Consider the following 16,513-nt stretch of genomic DNA (forward strand, 5'->3'; position numbering starts at 1 on the left):
AGGCACCGAGGTCCCTCGAGTGAGCGGTCCATCATAGTGAGGAAAGGGCAGGAAGACGTTGCATACCCTAGTGTTTGTGTGGCGGGGCCAAACGGGCGGGGCTTCTATGCGAGTTCACATGCCTCTTGTTCATAAAGGGTCAGCGACTGATCAGAGCAGCAGATGAGAACAAAGCAGCCTCCTGGTCACAGGAAGAACACGGAGATTGCGCTCGAGAAACTCACGGATGCAAAGACCTCCATCAAGGACTCTGTACCTTTGCCACCGCGCCGATAGGCGCCGAGGTCCCTCGAGTGAGCTGTCCAATCCATCACAGTGGGGGAAAGGGCAGGAAGATGTTGCATACCCTAGTGTGTGTGGTGCGGGGCCAAACGGGCGGGGCTTCTATGCGAGTTCACATGCCTCTTGTTTATAAAGGGTCAGCAACCGATCAGAGCAGCAGATGAGAAGAAAGCAGCCTCCTGGTCACTGCAAGTACACAGGGATTGCGCTCGAGAAACTTGTGGATGCAAAGACCTCCATCAAGGATTACATCTAATTGTAGGTGGTAGATATGGGGAGGAAGCACACCTGCCTAGTCTAGACCGTGCTCACTAGTTGTTTGGGCTGATTATTATTTGAGCTTCAACTCGGGCATGTGCAAAATCCGCCCGCGAGCGAATTTGAGAATTTTTCTGCATTTTGCGCCCATACTTAACAGGCACCCTTGCATCACGGTGCAAGCGTGCCTGCATTATAGGCAAAATAATTCTTGGACAAGTAAGGAGAATTGTCTGAATAAATGCAGTACTAAGAGGCCTTTTGCTATGTATGTGTGACCTGCATAATGCAGCATGGAGAATGTGGTGACAGAAAAGTGAAATCAGATTTTTTTCCCTCCTAGTTTAGGTACAAATGTTGACTTGATGCATAACGATAAGTCTCCAGGTATAGCGCTTATGCAAAGTCTGCATATCTGTCAAAATATGGGTTTTAAAGCAGTGAGACCCCGCTCCATCTATGGAATTGCTCCCTGGCGCACAGTAAGATAAGTCAGCAATGAGTGCTGCCTCATGGTATTCAAGATTACTTAAGACATGCAGAGTCACACAAGCTGCCATTGCTTAGCTTTATACATCTCACTCAGGATTTGCCTTTAACTTGTCCCCCTTGCATGATGCAATATTAAGAGCAAAAGTTTACATATGCGGCCCATGAGTATTATTTACCATTGATTATTGAGAATGAGTGGGGATCGCTGGTATGGGTGAAATGCATGGTTCTATATTGTGCCTAACCCCTTCCATGCTCATGACGAGCTCAGCTCGTCATGCAGTACACAGCTTGTGTGCTTATGACGAGCTGAGCTCGTCATGAACCATTGGAATCAATGACTCTCAGCACAGAGGGAGAATTGCTGTAGCATTGATGTGGCTAAATAGATGTTTTATACAGTTACACTGACCTTACTTGAATTACTTTGACATATTGTGCTTGGAGTAGTCATTGCAATTAAGGTATATTTGACATACCAAGAATAGGTGTGGGTACGATTAGGGAATTATGATTGCACAAGAATGTCAATTATTTGTTGTGATATGTGATATGCATATTATACTTCTACTGATATGAGGTAGAGTTTTCTCCCTAGTTAACATGACACCAGAAATGGCATAAACCTTTGCCATGAGATAGGCACGCTATTCCCACCTGAGAAAGAAGGAACATGTGGTCTGTAATACGGACCACATGTATTACAAGGAAAAGTCTGTTGGTTTCTGGAAGCCATCCTCATCTCCACAGGGACCAACGATCACCACTGCTACAGCTACCCATAATGGAAGTCAGCAGCCAGGCCAATCGCACCACACTTATGGACACTCAGAAGAATGGCAGAAGCAAGCCACTGAGCAAGGCGAAGCAGGGTGTTGTTCATGGGACAGATTGAAACTTCTGCTAGTGAAGAGGATGCACAAAATGGACAAACAAATTGAAAAGCTGGTGAAAGCGATGAAGTGGCAGGAGGGCCTTCGGCAAAAGTGCCAGGAGACACTGTAGGACATTGAGGCACAAATATAGGCTATCCCATGAACATACCCTTCTTTTTATAATCTACATTTTATACTGCTGTTTTAGTGGACATAGTTATAGGTATCATGTAGGTTTAGGAAAAGTTTAGGTTAGTTTTATATAAGTACATTGTTTTATGTAATAATGTTTTAGTAAGTTTCAGTTTTTTGTTAGGATTTTAAATGGGTGGGGTACTGTTTTAAGGATAGTTTGTGTAGGTTAGTTAGGTTTAGTTAGTGTTTTTAGATTTAGGTTTTTCAATTTTAATAAAATATGAATTGTTCTCTAGTTGGATAATCTTTGGTTGTCATGAGTTGGTACTCCTGTATCAGATGAGTACATTATATTCAACTTGTCATGAGTACATTATAGGAATATGTTGCATTGTCAGAGTCCTCTGGACAACTGTAATGCTTCCTCACATTGAGTTATGTATGGAATTACTTCCATAGTTAAAACACTTTAAGTGGGGCTCAGTATTTGATTGTACACATAGCACAACACATGTAGTTTCCTTACTGTAGGGCCCTGTGTGAAAGGCAGAGGGAAGGTTTGTGTAGGTTTTGACAGTTGACTACTGATTGCTGATCCCTGGTTGCACTGGCACACACACTGCTGCCTAGCACCAATTTAGACACCCTGCCACAATTGTGCAAGGAGGTCTGTCTTGTCTGATTAATACATGTGCATGAAACTACACCTGCCCGAACAACATCCATCATTGACATTTATTACTTTCTACGTGTGGCATGGCAAAGCAGCAGTGTCCAGGGAGTCTTGAAACAAAGCAAGTAAGTGTGGGGCCAATATGGGGGCTTATACTTTATAGAAATCAGTTGCGAGGTCAATCAGTCCAGGTGCCTTATCACCTGATAGGCTTCTAATCATTTGGATAATATGCTCAGTGGTGAAGGCCGAATCTAGATAGGCATATTAAGCATTATTAAGCCAGAGCAGCTGGCTTGTGTCAAAATACTCTGAAAGTGTTTTTTGGTCTGGCGATATGGTCACGGAGTATGGTTGTGCATTGAAAGGTAATTACAACTAGCATTTCAGAAAAAAAGGCATTTTTTTGGCCCCCAGTATCAATGAGTTCAGTGATATAGTAGACAGTACGTGGGGCTCAGAGTAGATTTTCAAGTGTCTTACTTGAACGGTCTTACTCCCCATAATGTCTAGCCTGGCTGTATCTAGTTAAAAAGCAGGGGCCTCATTTATGAGGCTGTGCGTCACTTTTACGCCGCCGGTGCGTCACTTTTTGTGACGCACCAGTGGTGTAAAAAATGCACTTTGTTGCACCATATTTACAAAGTGACGCATCTAGGTAGATGCGACACTTTGTAAACCCCTGAGCCACATTGTACCTGCCCCAGGTATAATGTATGAAAGGGGGCATTTTGACGCAAGAAAGGGTCATGGAAGTGATGCAGTGAAATTTATAAGATTTCACTGCGCCACTTCTAGGACACAAAAATGCGTCAATTTCTTACGCCTGCCTCGCAGCAGGCGTAAGACTGACACAGGCCCTTTCACATGGGGCTTGTTCCATGTGAAAGGACACATTGCTGGAGTTGCGTCACTTTTGTGACACACTTCAGCAATGCGTCACTTTTGCGCCATACAGATACGTCAGGAATACTGACGTGTCTGTAACTCCTTGTGCCATGTTGCGTCATACTGTAAATATGATGCATCATATTGGAGTCGCAAGGAGGGCGTAGTGAAAAGTGACGCATCGCTGTTTTCACGCAGCGATGCGTCACTTTTCATAAATGAGGCCCCAGCTTTCTTGAGTAGCTTTGTACTGGAATTCAGACACCTCATCCCGGATATCAGCTAACATGGCTGTGCTGCAGGTGTGGTAGTATTGTTGCTCTAGCATATAAATATCTCCATCGATTTTTGATAGCACTCTCCTGACTGATATTAAAACCCTGGATTGTTTTGCAACACACGCTCCCCATATCACCGCTTTAAATGTCTCCCAGAATGTGGATCCTAACTGAACTGAGCCCAAATTATGTGTGAAAAATTCTAGTATATCCTTTCGTATCTCTTCTCGAAAGGCAGCACCTAGGAGCGCTCCCACTGGTAGTTGCCAGCTGAAATCACTAGGAACTGCATGGGTTACATACAGAATCAACAGCCCAGGGGTATGTTCAAATAAAGTACACTGTAAGTGGGAGACAGAAGTATGCAAACATCTCTGGATACCAGCCAAACATCTAGTCGGGACCATGCATTATGAAAAGACGAGATACAAGTGCCCTCTCGGATCTGTGGATGTGTGCGACACCAGACATCCATAAAACAGTCATCTTTCACAGTCGCTTTGAGAGTTGTGATGGCCCGTGGGTGTAGACTCTTATAGCCAGATTCATCATTGTCCCGTTTTGCGAGTCCTTAATAGCGATTATTAAGGAATCGCTATTAAGGACTTGCAAAACGGAATTCATGTAGGAATCACAAAATAAATTACGATTCCTACTGCTTCCTTATTTGCAATTAGCAAATTGCTAATTGCAAATAAGGAATAACTCCCCATTCATTCCTGTGGGCTAAAGGCCCATAGGAATGAATGGAGTGTTATTCCTTATTTGCGATTAGCAATTTGCTAATCGCAAATAAGGATGCGATTTCAAGGGTGCCAGGGGTGTCCAAAGGACACCCTGTAGCACCCCTGAAATGAAAATGTAGACTGATGTTGCGCACACACATGTCCAAAGGACATGTGTGTGTGTAACATGCAACGTAGAAAAAAGCATTTAAATGCATTTTTCTAAGTTTTCGCTATTTACCACGAGGTTTGACTTCGTGGTAAATAGCGGTCCTAAATTGAGAATTCACAATTTTTAAATGTTTCATGAAAATCATTCAAGGAATCTCTAATAGAGATTCCTAGAGATTTAATAGAGATTTTTGCATTTGGGATGATGAATCCCAAATGCAAAAATTGCACTCGCAAAGGGCCAGATTCTCAGAATCTGGCCCTTTTGCGAGCGCATTTCGCTTGATGAATCTGGCTGTATGGGCCCAATTCACAGACCTAACTTAAGACAAAATCTCAAACTTACTACCATTTTGGTATTCACAGAAGGCACTTACTCATTTTAAGGCACTTACTCATTTTGGTATTCACAGAAGTTAGGAGTCCTAACTTTAGGACTCTTAAATGCCTTCTGTGAATACCGAAAGTCTCAAAGTTAGGATTTTTCTTAGTTTAGGAGTAGTAAAGTTAGAACTCATCTCAATAGTTTAATAGTCAGGCACCTATGGGCAGCAGAGTTGCCCCTATGAGTAGTTTAGGTCCTAGGGACCTGAGGACCCGCTCCACAGTGAATACAGCCGATAAATTGCCACCAAAGAGTTCCCATAGCAAATTTTCAACATAATCTTCCATCTTGGAGATGGGTGTGGTCTCTGGGTTTCCAGTTATGTGAAGGTTATTTCATCTGGAATGTGCTTCAAGGTCTTCATTTTTAGCTTTGATTAGTTCGAACACCTTGGCCATCCATAACAAGTGTTCTTTTGATGCCGATTTTAGATCGTCTGCATCTGAAACTTAGTTCTCCAACTGGTCCAGTCAAGTTTCATGTGTGTCTATACCGTGTTTAACCTGGTCTAGGTGACTTATAGTAAGGTCCACTTTAGAACTGATGGTTAGTTCTCCACTGAAATAGATGGTTACTGTGCAAGTTCCTGGAGGTATCTTGACCAATAATTGGTCAAGATAACTCTGAACACTGGCCTTTCAACAAAGAAAACACCCCTCACTCTCCCCGTCTCCATTGTATAAATTTGTATATACGTGTCACTAAATGTAATGCACTAGTCACTTTGTTCACCACAGTCACTCATCACATGTTTTAGCATTTATTGAAACCTAAAACGGAATGAAGTAATTCCTGTGCATTGTGATTCTGTCTTTTATTATATAAAAATGTTGGGAACTTCAGTTGTTCTCATGAGAGGTTTACTTTTTGTGTAATGAGCTGATATAGCCTTCTTTTAAAGCAATTCTTGCTGCCACCCAACAGAACCACTTTTGTTGTTAATCACGCTTACCCAGGTTCTGAGGGACACAGGGTTACCCCTTTTCTCTAAAACAAGGACTGCAGTGTAGGCCTGACCAAGCGGGCAGCGTGGGCCTAGTGCCACATGCCGTTGCCTCACGGTTCACAAGGTTAGTGGCACCTAAAGGGCTGAGCGGGTGTGCAGCCTGCGATGATGCCGTGTGCGCTGATATGATCTCTGCCATTGCAAAATCAAGGCAAAGAATCAAGTGTGTGACCTGGTGTCCTGCAGTGCGGGCTGCATAATGTGGAGGCTGCCAAGGTCGTGAGCCCCAGGCTTGGAGCTTGCACTGGCATGTGGTGGGCCCTCATGGAGATACCCCAGTGGCGGAAGGTGAGCATGAGGCCTGAGTGAGCAGGAGCGGGCAATCACTGCTGGGCGGCAGTGGGGGTGGGGTCAAGCAGCCTTTGTGCGCAGGGGCGGGCAAGCGATGATGAGCAATTGTATGTACTCTGCCATTCATGAATCTGGACTCTGCTTCAGATAAGGGACCTGGTGGACAGCAGTGTATAACCGCACGTGGTTGGAGACACACCGGTGGCAGCAGGTGAGCAGTGAGGCCTGGGTCTGCAGTGTCGGCACTCTATCTCGCTCTCCCTCTCTTCCTTTCACTCTCACTCTCTCTCTCTCTCTCTCTCTCTCTCTCTCTCTCTCTCCGGCTCCCTCTCTTTCACTCTCTTTCTCTCGCCCTCTCTTTCTCTCTCTTTCTCTCTCTCTCCCTCTCTATTTCTCTCTCTCACTCTTTCTCTCTCTTTCTCTGTCTCTGTCCTTTGATGAGCGCATGACGCACCTTCTTATCTTGAATTTTGTCTTGCAGGCCGTGATTTACAGATTATCCAGGGAAGACCATCCAGGACTCTTCCTTTTTCTGACCACACATGAATGTTAAGTGTTGTAATTGTGCAACATCAGGCAAATAGTTTTGTTCATGATTTCGTACAGTTGATGTAACATACTTTGTCCTTGGGGGAGCCTGGGGGGTGGCGGGCCTGGGGGTGGTGGCGGTGGGTGTTGTGGCCCTCTTGGGTGTCCGAGCTGCATGAGCGTTGGCTCCATGGCATCTGTTGTTCTTCAGGTGTGGCTCTGGGATGGGCTCCCTTTTATGGTGCAGGTTGTCATCTGACTTTACACCAGGTAAGCAATTCAAAAAATGGGGTTTACCCAGTTATGGTCCTGGACCTGGGTGCAACGTGATACAAAAAACAGCGGTCCTAAACCTTATTTAGATAAGATATGAATCATTAATCCTACAAGTTACGATTTGTTTAATTAGTAGATGAGCTATGAAGAAAATTAAATTGTAAAGCTCACGATCCTTAGTTGGTTATTCATACATCAAATGGACAAAATGCAACAAACCAAAACCTGATTCACCATGCAATTTATTGTACTTCCTTTTAGCTGGTTATATGTCAATTTCAATTATAATAATGCAGTATTCTCAGTCAGAGAAGGTTGCTCCAAGGGGGGAACTTGCATAGGAGAATAGTGCTCAGTGTGAGTCGGTGAGAAAGGAAAGTAAATAGGTTTAAAAAGGAAGGCACTTTACATAATTTATCACAGTTGGACTGGTTGTAAATCACCTTCCTAGTAGGCCTAGCCACATTTATAATACATATGGTTGTATTTTTCTGGTTCATACAGATATAGAATTTAATTCAGAAGTTGTGTTTTCTCCGCTTTTTGCATGGGAACGCCTACACTGCATCCAATCAGCATTCGTTGCCAGGCTCATCTGTGGTGCTGTTTTTTGAGGCTGCTATTGCAGGAAAACTGGTGATATCGGCTGTTAGCACCAGCTTGTGAATGGGGTGATAAAGTTATCAACACTTTCGCTGCAATAAAGTGCTGATAACTCGGCGATAAGTCCATGAGAATATGCCCCATTATGGTTTGCTCAATAGAAAAGGAATCTTTCCATAATGACTGCGGTTCCAGTAAATTCAACAGAATTTACTGGGCAAGCGGACATCTCTAAATTTGGCAGTTGAAGTACCCTCTCCATGGCGGAAGTAAAGTACTCTGCCATGGTGAAGGTAGTAACACCATTTGACAAAGACAAAATCAGGCAAAAAGGGCTTTATTTAGATTTTGGCAGACAGGGTACTCTGGCAAAATGTGATGACCATCCCATCTGCCATTTCAAAAGTACATAGGATATCATACACTTTTAATATGGTGGTCAGGACATCCGCCATGTATGTGATTGAGGATCATGTCTGCTAAATTCTAAATAAGGCCCAAAATGTTTAAATTTGCCAGTATGTCATTTTTAAAATAAGTGATTTTTAACTATCAATTGGTTTATTCTCGAAACAAGCAAATAGCATCTAGAAATTGAGCTATATGTTTGTTTAATATTAATCAGCAATGATTTTCTGAGTGATCAATCAATATTGCTGCATCAATTTGGAATGACATGTAGTAATTACATTTAAAATTCAAACACCTTCAGCGCCTTAATGGATATATTTGCTGCAGTTTGGAGACAAGACGAGTACACTATAACACCTGCCAAGGGTCTAGAACCTGTGTGACACCCCTAGGGATTAGGAGTAACTCCAACATAGGCTATCAGCATGGTCTAGGAAAGGACTAGTTGGAACAGGGCAGCTGAATGGAGAGAGGCCTCTGGAAGGTTGTGTCAAATGGGAGCACAGCCAAAGGACGCTTGGAGTCCCTTTGGAGCTGTGGGTTCAAGTCAAGCATGTCCAGTCTTCCTTCAGATTCTTCAGACAGCAGGACAGACCTTCTACTGATTCTTCACAGGTGCAAGAGTGTTCTGGGTTGAGGTCTGTGGTGCCCACTTTTATTCCCAGTGCCAACCTGTGGATGGTGGGCAAGTCTTTGTTCATCCACTACACCAGTTCTGGTTATTTTCTCCTCTCCCACTGGAGCCAGCCTGACTAGAGAGACAAAAGGGAGGCATGCCTAGGTGTTATCTTCATCTGCCATTGACAAGGAAACCATAATAGGAATCTCAGGAAAAATTCTGGATACCGCCCACGGTCATCCTGTCATGGGCGAAGTCCCCCTCCCCACACACAGAGCTCTCTACACATTGTCTGGGAACAATACACATCTCTCCATTGGGCAGCTATCAGAGGTTAGGTGACAGCTGCAAATTGGGGAGAATTTCTTTGGATTTCAGAGAGGGAATTGACAACTTTCTAAAAGCGTAATTTCCAAAATAGTAATACACTTTCTGATGTGACGATTAAGATGGATTTTAAAGTACTAATATAATGAGTCTGTAGGAAGCTGGCTCTTTATATGTTATACCAAAGTGAGATGTACCGTGCAAAGAGTCCATGAGTTCCTCTATGAGTGGACAGGGGCTTGCTCTAGCAATCCCAATGTCCTCTTCTAGGTTGTTGTGTGGTTGTGGTTGAGCAGACTTAGGCTTATCAGAGAGAAGTGTTAGACACCACAAATACACACAATAGTCAACAAATGATGGACATGACTCAATGAGGAGATCAACACCAATATTATAAAAACATCAAGTAACAATAAATATTTAGGCACCAGAATCTTTACGATCAGGTACGTTTTGCAAGATAAATACTTTGTACTTTAAAAAGTTGACAATTAGTGCATTTGTCAGAAGCTGCAATGTTGTCCTATATGAGGATAAACAAGCATGACATTCAGGTAGATTACAGTGACTAACAAGCTGAAACGCCAGGACTTGAAGTGAGTATCGGGCAAGGTCTAAGTCAGCACCAGCAGGTCACCTCCAGCGCCACTAAGGAAGCCAGGTGCAGTGCTGCAATACAACATTGAGGGCCCAGTGTTAGTCAAGGGGACAGGTATTTGTGAAAAGAGGCTGTTGGTATTGACCGGGAGGGTTCAAGTCGATGCTATGGAGCATGGAGACATCAGGGGTCCTCTTCTCTCCAGGGCTGGGTGGCTGGGTGCGTAGGGTCTTTGTGGTGTCAAGTTTCTTCGTCGGGGAGCACTCTCAGTTAAGGGGGCCTGTAAACAGAAGACGCAGGCAATGTCTGGGAGTTCATGAGGGGTTACCCCAAAGTGGACTTGGTCTCTTGAGGGCTTGGGGGCCACACTGGCACCATTGGTCCACGTCAACACAGGCTGGGGGGCTTGATTGCAGTGGTGCTTTGGGGTGTTGGTTTTTGGGTGGTGTGGTATCCTCACGGTTCTTCTTGGGTTGCCTGCAGGATGCAGGGCAGCAGCTCCGCTACTCCATGGGAGTTCTTGAGTTTTTATTAAAAGCAGGCTGTCCTCCCAGACTTTGGAGTCATGACAGCTGCAGGATGAGACATCGTTGGTGCAGGTTCAACAGGAAAAAGCAGATAGGGGTCAGGGCTGGTGCCAAGTTAGTTGCTCCTCTTCAGTCTTTTGCTGTTGTGGCTCTTCAGTGTCCTTCTTCTTCATAGGTCATCAGGATCCGATTTCCTGGTTCTGCGGGCTGTCCTAAATTAAGAATTTAGGGGCATTAGAGGAGTGTAGTAGCCAATGAGCTACTTATCCCTGGGGTCATTATTCCCCCTTTTTGACCACACATTTTGGGAGTGGGCATAACCCTGTCCCAGAGTTTCTACGTTTGCCGTCATCAAAATGGCTAACTCTGGAAAGTGGCCTTCCCTTCATGTAGCCCTCCTTAGAGGTGTTACTGGCCTGAGGGTGGACATTCCTATCTGAGTAGCTAATGTTCTCACCTGTTTAGGTGCCATCGGGCCCTGGACAAAGGGGGTTGGCTTCTTCTCCTGTGAGAGAAGTCAGATTTGCATGTCAAAGGCGCTGGACTCTTTGAAGTTCCACTGCCTTGGAATGCTAATCTGCAGGTCATCATGGGGGCAGGGTATAAGCATCCTCTGTCTGAACAGGCTTGATTTCAAGCCTCCCAAGTGCAACAGTCATCATCCATGGGGGTCAGAAACGTGTCTCTAACGGCAGGTGGTCAGTCAGCAAATCAGTAGCTTGTAGGTTGTCATGCGGCACCTCTAAGATGCTCTTTGTGTGCAAGTATCAATAAATCCAACTCTGGCATCAGTGTGGGTTTATTATTATGAGATGTCTGATACTAAACATCGCTATTTTCAGCAAAGCCATCATGTAGCTGGGGAACTCGTTTTCACCAGTGTCCAGCACATGAACTCAAATTAGCTTCCCTGTTGAATTGTACTGGCAGCAATAGAGTTGACCAGCACAGGGGCATATCTGCTTGTGCAGATAGGCCCTCACATGTAGTATAGTGTACTTTGCCTTAGGGCTGTAAGGCCTGCCATAGGGGTGACTTATCTATACCGCATGCATTGTTTGTGGCTATGGCACACAGGGATGTGTACCGTGTCTTGTTTTCATTTTTGTCTGCACCAAGACATGCAGCCTGCAATGGCAGTCTGTATGTGTTTGGTGAGGTGTCCTTTAGGATGGCACAATTCATGCTGCAGCCCATAAGGTCTCTTTAGCCTCCTTGCCCTAGGTACTAGGGGCACCACATACTAGGGACTTTTAGGTAATTCTAAAGGTATTGCCAATTGGGGTACAACTGGACAGTCAGGGCCTGCAACATTGGGCTAGCCACTCCTCTACCCTGTTGCAGGACCGTCCATGCACCCACCCCAACCAAACCCTTCTTCTGCTTTCTCGCAGTGCAAAAAGCAGAAACATAAAATGGTATTTATAATACCATTTTATGTTTCTGCTTCTCGCATTGCGAGAAAGCAGTGTGCTAACGCTCCTCCGCCCACATGGAGGAGTCGCCCCTGTTTAACAGGAAGAGCACAAGCATTTACCACTGGCTAGTAAGGGTAAAGAACACAAATCTCGACAGTCAACAAAAATAGGTTTCAACAAGAAGAGAAAAAATTCAAGATGAAACTAAAGGATGGGAAAATTTCCAATACCCACAATTGTAATTCTTTTTTAAAAATTATCCATCAGACTAGCATGTATGGACAGTTTTTTGATGTTGCCAGTGTTTGGTTTTTCCCCTAGCTGTGAATTTTCAAATGTAACTAAAGGTGTGTCCTATGGACCAGTGCCAAGGTCCCACAAAGGTAGTAGTGATAGTAGTAGTAGAATTTGAAGCCAAAAATATTTGTCTACCAGACGTAGTGAAACACTAAAGGATTTTTTTCGTAGCAAATAGATAGAAACCAAAGAACCAGCCAATGCGGCTCCTTCTCCTCAGCACCAGGATACCCACCTGGGTGAGGTGTGTGCTCTATAAATGCCCATAACATAACATAACATAACATATTTTAAAGCTGAAATTAAAGCTGTCAATGAGAGAAAAAGCTCACAGACTCATTGTTCAGTTATTTTCATGGCAGATTGATTAGCATCTTATTTATCTTCATTTTCATGCTCAAATTCAAGCCCTTTCAAAGTACCTGTAGACATAATAAACCATTAAATGGTTACTCAACACCTAGATGCATATGAGGCGGTATCTAGCAAAAATACACTGATACTTGTGCATAATTGTACATCTTTCAAAACCTTCTTGCAAACCTTAAATCCCTTAACATCCGGGTTTCAAGCTCAGGAAACATACCGAAAAGTATCATTACTTTTAATTTCAGTGATACTTTAAACGAATATTCAACATTGTGGAAGCACAACCGGTAAAAGGAATGAATTAAAATGTAATAACTTTACCTTTTTTACCTCATATTTTATGGCAAGTTTCACTCGGCTGAGACTTGGTCGAGGATGTTCACTCCAGATTTCCTTACTCACATCGCCATTTAAGATGGCGTCAACTTCTTCGGTATCTCTGCAGAGATCCAGCACACCCACAACGAAATCCTTGCATTGCATAGATAGTTTCCTATAGTCGTTCTGGAAGAGTGAAAAATAACTAAATCAGTCAAGCTTGTATTGTGCAAATAAATCTTTCTTATTGGCATTTGGATTAGGGTCTAATGAATGGTACCATGTTAAAAATGAATTATCAACATATGTTGTGTCAGCATATTGCATCACTAATAACTCAAATAAACAGGTACGTTATTACTACGCTTTATTCAACTTTGTGAAGTGTGATATTGTTTTTGCCGTCATGGAAAATTTTCTGATCCATTTATATGTGGTGCGAATGCTTTCGAAAGAGGTTTAAGTGCACAGATGAAATAAATCCCAAAATGTAAACATGACTTTAACTGATACATCTTTATAGGTGAAAGGAATGAGTTCTTGAATATTCGGCACTACCAAATGTTTCATGTGTTAATTAATGATATTCGGTGTGACATAGCTCATGTGTCACTCATGTTTGTGATGAAGAAAAGACTGGTAAGGTAAATCAAGCGTATAGGACGTTTTAGACGGGACGTTCAAAGTCACAATTGCAAGCTGTTTTAATCTCAGAAATGTTTTTCTGTTAATACAGGGAACACCTATGCATGTACTTTGAGTTAGTCATATGGGGCCACATGTATCAACCAATTTTGCATTCGCAAATGGTGAAAATTGCTAAGTTTGATCATTTGCAAATGCAAAATAGCCTTTTAATATGTATGAAAGGCTTTGGCAGTGCATTTTTGGAAAACACATTTTTTTTGCGTTGGCCTACATTTGCAACGCTAAATAGAGAATCACAATTTTTGATTCCCTGAGCACATGTACCAAGCATTTCCTAAATGTAATCTGGGCATTTGGGAAATGTTATTAACATTGACTTCAAGTCGATGGCAAGCATGTGCAAATTTGGAAAAGGCATAAAAAAAGCATTTTCAAAGTGCCAGGTAGCACACATGCCCCTAGGGCAGGTGTGGTCTTTAAATGTGCAAATTGTTTTGGGGGTGCTTCAGGAGAGCCTTAGATATTCCATTTCCTAACTTGCGATTACCACTTAGGTAATTGCAAATTAGGTAATGCTAACAATTCACACCTATGCACCTAGCTGTGAATGGAGTAGCATTTCCTACTAGCGTTTCCCTAGTTGTGATTGCGACTCTATAGAAATCGCTATTAGGGAATTGCTATTTTCTTAGATACCATTTTACATTCCCTAAATAGCGTTTACTTAAGATTTGCTAGTATCGGAATGCAAAATTGAACTTTGATAAATGTGCCCCATGCTCTTAGTTAGGAATTGAGCCCTGAGGGACCCCACACTGCACAGGCTTAGCGGGGGAGAGGAAGTAGCCCAGTTTGACCCTTTGCTCACGCTGATTGAGAAACAATGTCAAGAGGCTCAGAGCAGGCCCTTCCACTACCATCTCACTAAGGCGGGTGGCCAGAAGGGTGGGGGACAGGGTGTCAAATGCGGCTGTAAGGTCGAGCGGGTTCAGAAGGGTAGTCTGACCACTGTCGACCTTAGCGCGGATGTTATTGATCACCACTGTAAGGGCTGACTCCGTGCTATGCACTTTCCGAAAGCCATGCTGAGAGGAGTCTAGAAGGCTAGATTTATCCAGGAAGGCGCTCAGATGGCAGTTAAGGTGGGCCTCGAGCATCTTGGCGGGAGCAGGGAGCAGGGATATGGGGCGAAAGTTTTTTTAAATCCCGGGTCTAGGTTAGCCTGGGTTGCGCACCCCTCCTTTCCCAGTTGGAGGTTTGCCTTACTCTTTGTCTTGCTTGGGGCTGTCTCCTGCACTCTGTCCTGGGTTTCGGCACAGGCTGGTCTTCCCGTTGGCTGCTTGGTGTCTCTGCTCAAAGTGGCATGGTGGCAGTGTTTGTGTTGGTGCTGTGGACGTTCAGGTGCTCTGTCCAGTTGGGTGGCTGAGTGCCTGCTTGTTTTGGGGTTCTGCCGGTGCTTTCCTTTATGTTGCTGGCTTCTTGTTGGGTGATGCCAGCCCTGGATGTGCTCTCTTGGGCTCCCTAGCGGTCGGTCTTGCCCTTGCTCCTTTGGGGGCTGTTCTGGGTCCTAGGGGCTGCTTTATGGGGGTTCCTCGTAGCGGGGGCTCTCCTTTGGGGTCGCTGTCTTGATGTAGTGCCCCTGGGCCTGGTGGCACGTGTTTCGGCCTTTGTTGTTCAGCCATTTGGGGCTCTATTTGGGAGGTTCTACTCTCCCTGATGTTACTTGGTTGCCTTGGCTCACTTTGGTTCTGGGCGTTCGCGCCTTCTCCAGCAGCTATGGTGGCGAGTTCCTTTTCGGCTTGCTCCCTCTGTGCGGGCTTATGGAGTTGCCTGGTGTTTTTGGGGTCCTCCTGCGTGCCTGCTTGCACTGTGTCACCTGCTTCTTGCCCGGGAGTCGGGCTCGCGTCGTGCTCCTGGCGTCTACCGGTTGCTTATGCTTCTGGTCTTCCTCCCCGCTTATGGGCTCTGCTGTTGCTCCCTCCCCAGGCTTTTAGTGGGGCGGTGTTTGAGCTCCTCTGGCATCTGCTTTGGGGGTCCTGCGGGCTCGTGTTTGTCCTTTCCTGGGTTCCTACTGGCTGCTGGGGTCTGCCCCGCTTTTCTTGCTTGATGCCGCTGCTCGTCCCGGTTCCTTGGGGTTTCACTGGTGCGGATGCTGTAGTCTGGTGTTGGGCCTAGTCCTTGTGTCTGCCCGCCCTTGTTCCCGTGCGGCCTTGCATCTTCTGCGGGCATCCTGTTCGGTCATGGTTTGTGCTCCGCTTGGGTGTGCTGTGTGTCCGCCTGGTTCCCTGGCTTCCGCGTGGCAGGTATGGGTCTTGGTTTCTGTTTGGCGGTGCAGTGTTCGCTTCCTCTTCTGATTCCCATGGGCTGCTCCTGGTGCCTCTCGGGGCTTCAGGGTTTTGTGCCTGGGGTTCTGCGTAGCGTTCCTCTCCTGCTTTTTGGGTCCATTTTGCGTTCTTGGCCTGCCACTGTTCCATTCTGTGGGCTGGCCTCTTCATGGTTCGGGGTTGACGTGCGGGTTGCTGGTGCTCCTCTTGCGCTACTGGGGGTTCCTTGGGGTTGTCCTTGTGTTCCCCTGCTTCCGCTGCTCCCTTGCTCTATTTTCGGTTGCTTGCCTTTGGTCTTGCTTCTGTGGGTTCTGGCCGCCCCTCCTATTCCAATCTGTCTGGTTGGGTATCTGGCGGGCCTGCAGGTTGCTTTTCCTCTGGCCTTGCGGCTCCGTCGGCGCCTGTACTCCTCTTTGGTGTTCACCTTGTGAGCGCCTGGTTGGTTCCTGGCTGGGGGCTGCCTAGGGATGCCTGGTGCTGTGGGCTTCTCTGGCTGGTGTGGTTGGACTCCTGCTCTTCCTTTCATTTGCGTCCTCCCGTTTTTTTTCCCTGTGGTGGTTCGCCTGTTTATTGACTGGGGTTCGTGCATGTGCATTTTTGGGCTTGGCTGTCTTTCCGCTGCTGCCATATCCTTGGTGTTGGTGTCTATTTTCCCCTCTTCGGTGCTGCGGTTCTTCCGGTTGGGGTTCTGTCTGGCCTTTGGGGGCAGATGCACCTGGGGGTTCTGGTCTCGTCTGGTCCCCTTCATGGGTGCCTGGCTGGGGACTGCTCGTGTTTTCGGCTCCTATGGG

At 45.3% G+C, this 16,513-nt stretch overlaps 1 protein-coding gene across 1 annotated transcript in view; it reads right to left on the reverse strand.

The window, feature by feature from the left end:
- The window catches only part of TRPC7 (transient receptor potential cation channel subfamily C member 7), a 1,554,154-nt gene that overhangs the window by 825,924 nt on the left and 711,717 nt on the right, over positions 1 to 16,513 (reverse strand). Inside the window, exon 3 of the mRNA XM_086931521.1 lies at positions 12,754 to 12,936. Within this exon, the coding sequence (XP_086787647.1) occupies positions 12,754 to 12,936 (183 nt within the window). The remainder of the gene's footprint in view (positions 1 to 12,753; positions 12,937 to 16,513) is intronic.

The sequence above is a fragment of the Lissotriton vulgaris genome, chromosome 7, assembly GCF_964263255.1.
Source record: "Lissotriton vulgaris chromosome 7, aLisVul1.2, whole genome shotgun sequence".
Taxonomy (NCBI): Eukaryota; Metazoa; Chordata; class Amphibia; order Caudata; family Salamandridae; genus Lissotriton; species Lissotriton vulgaris.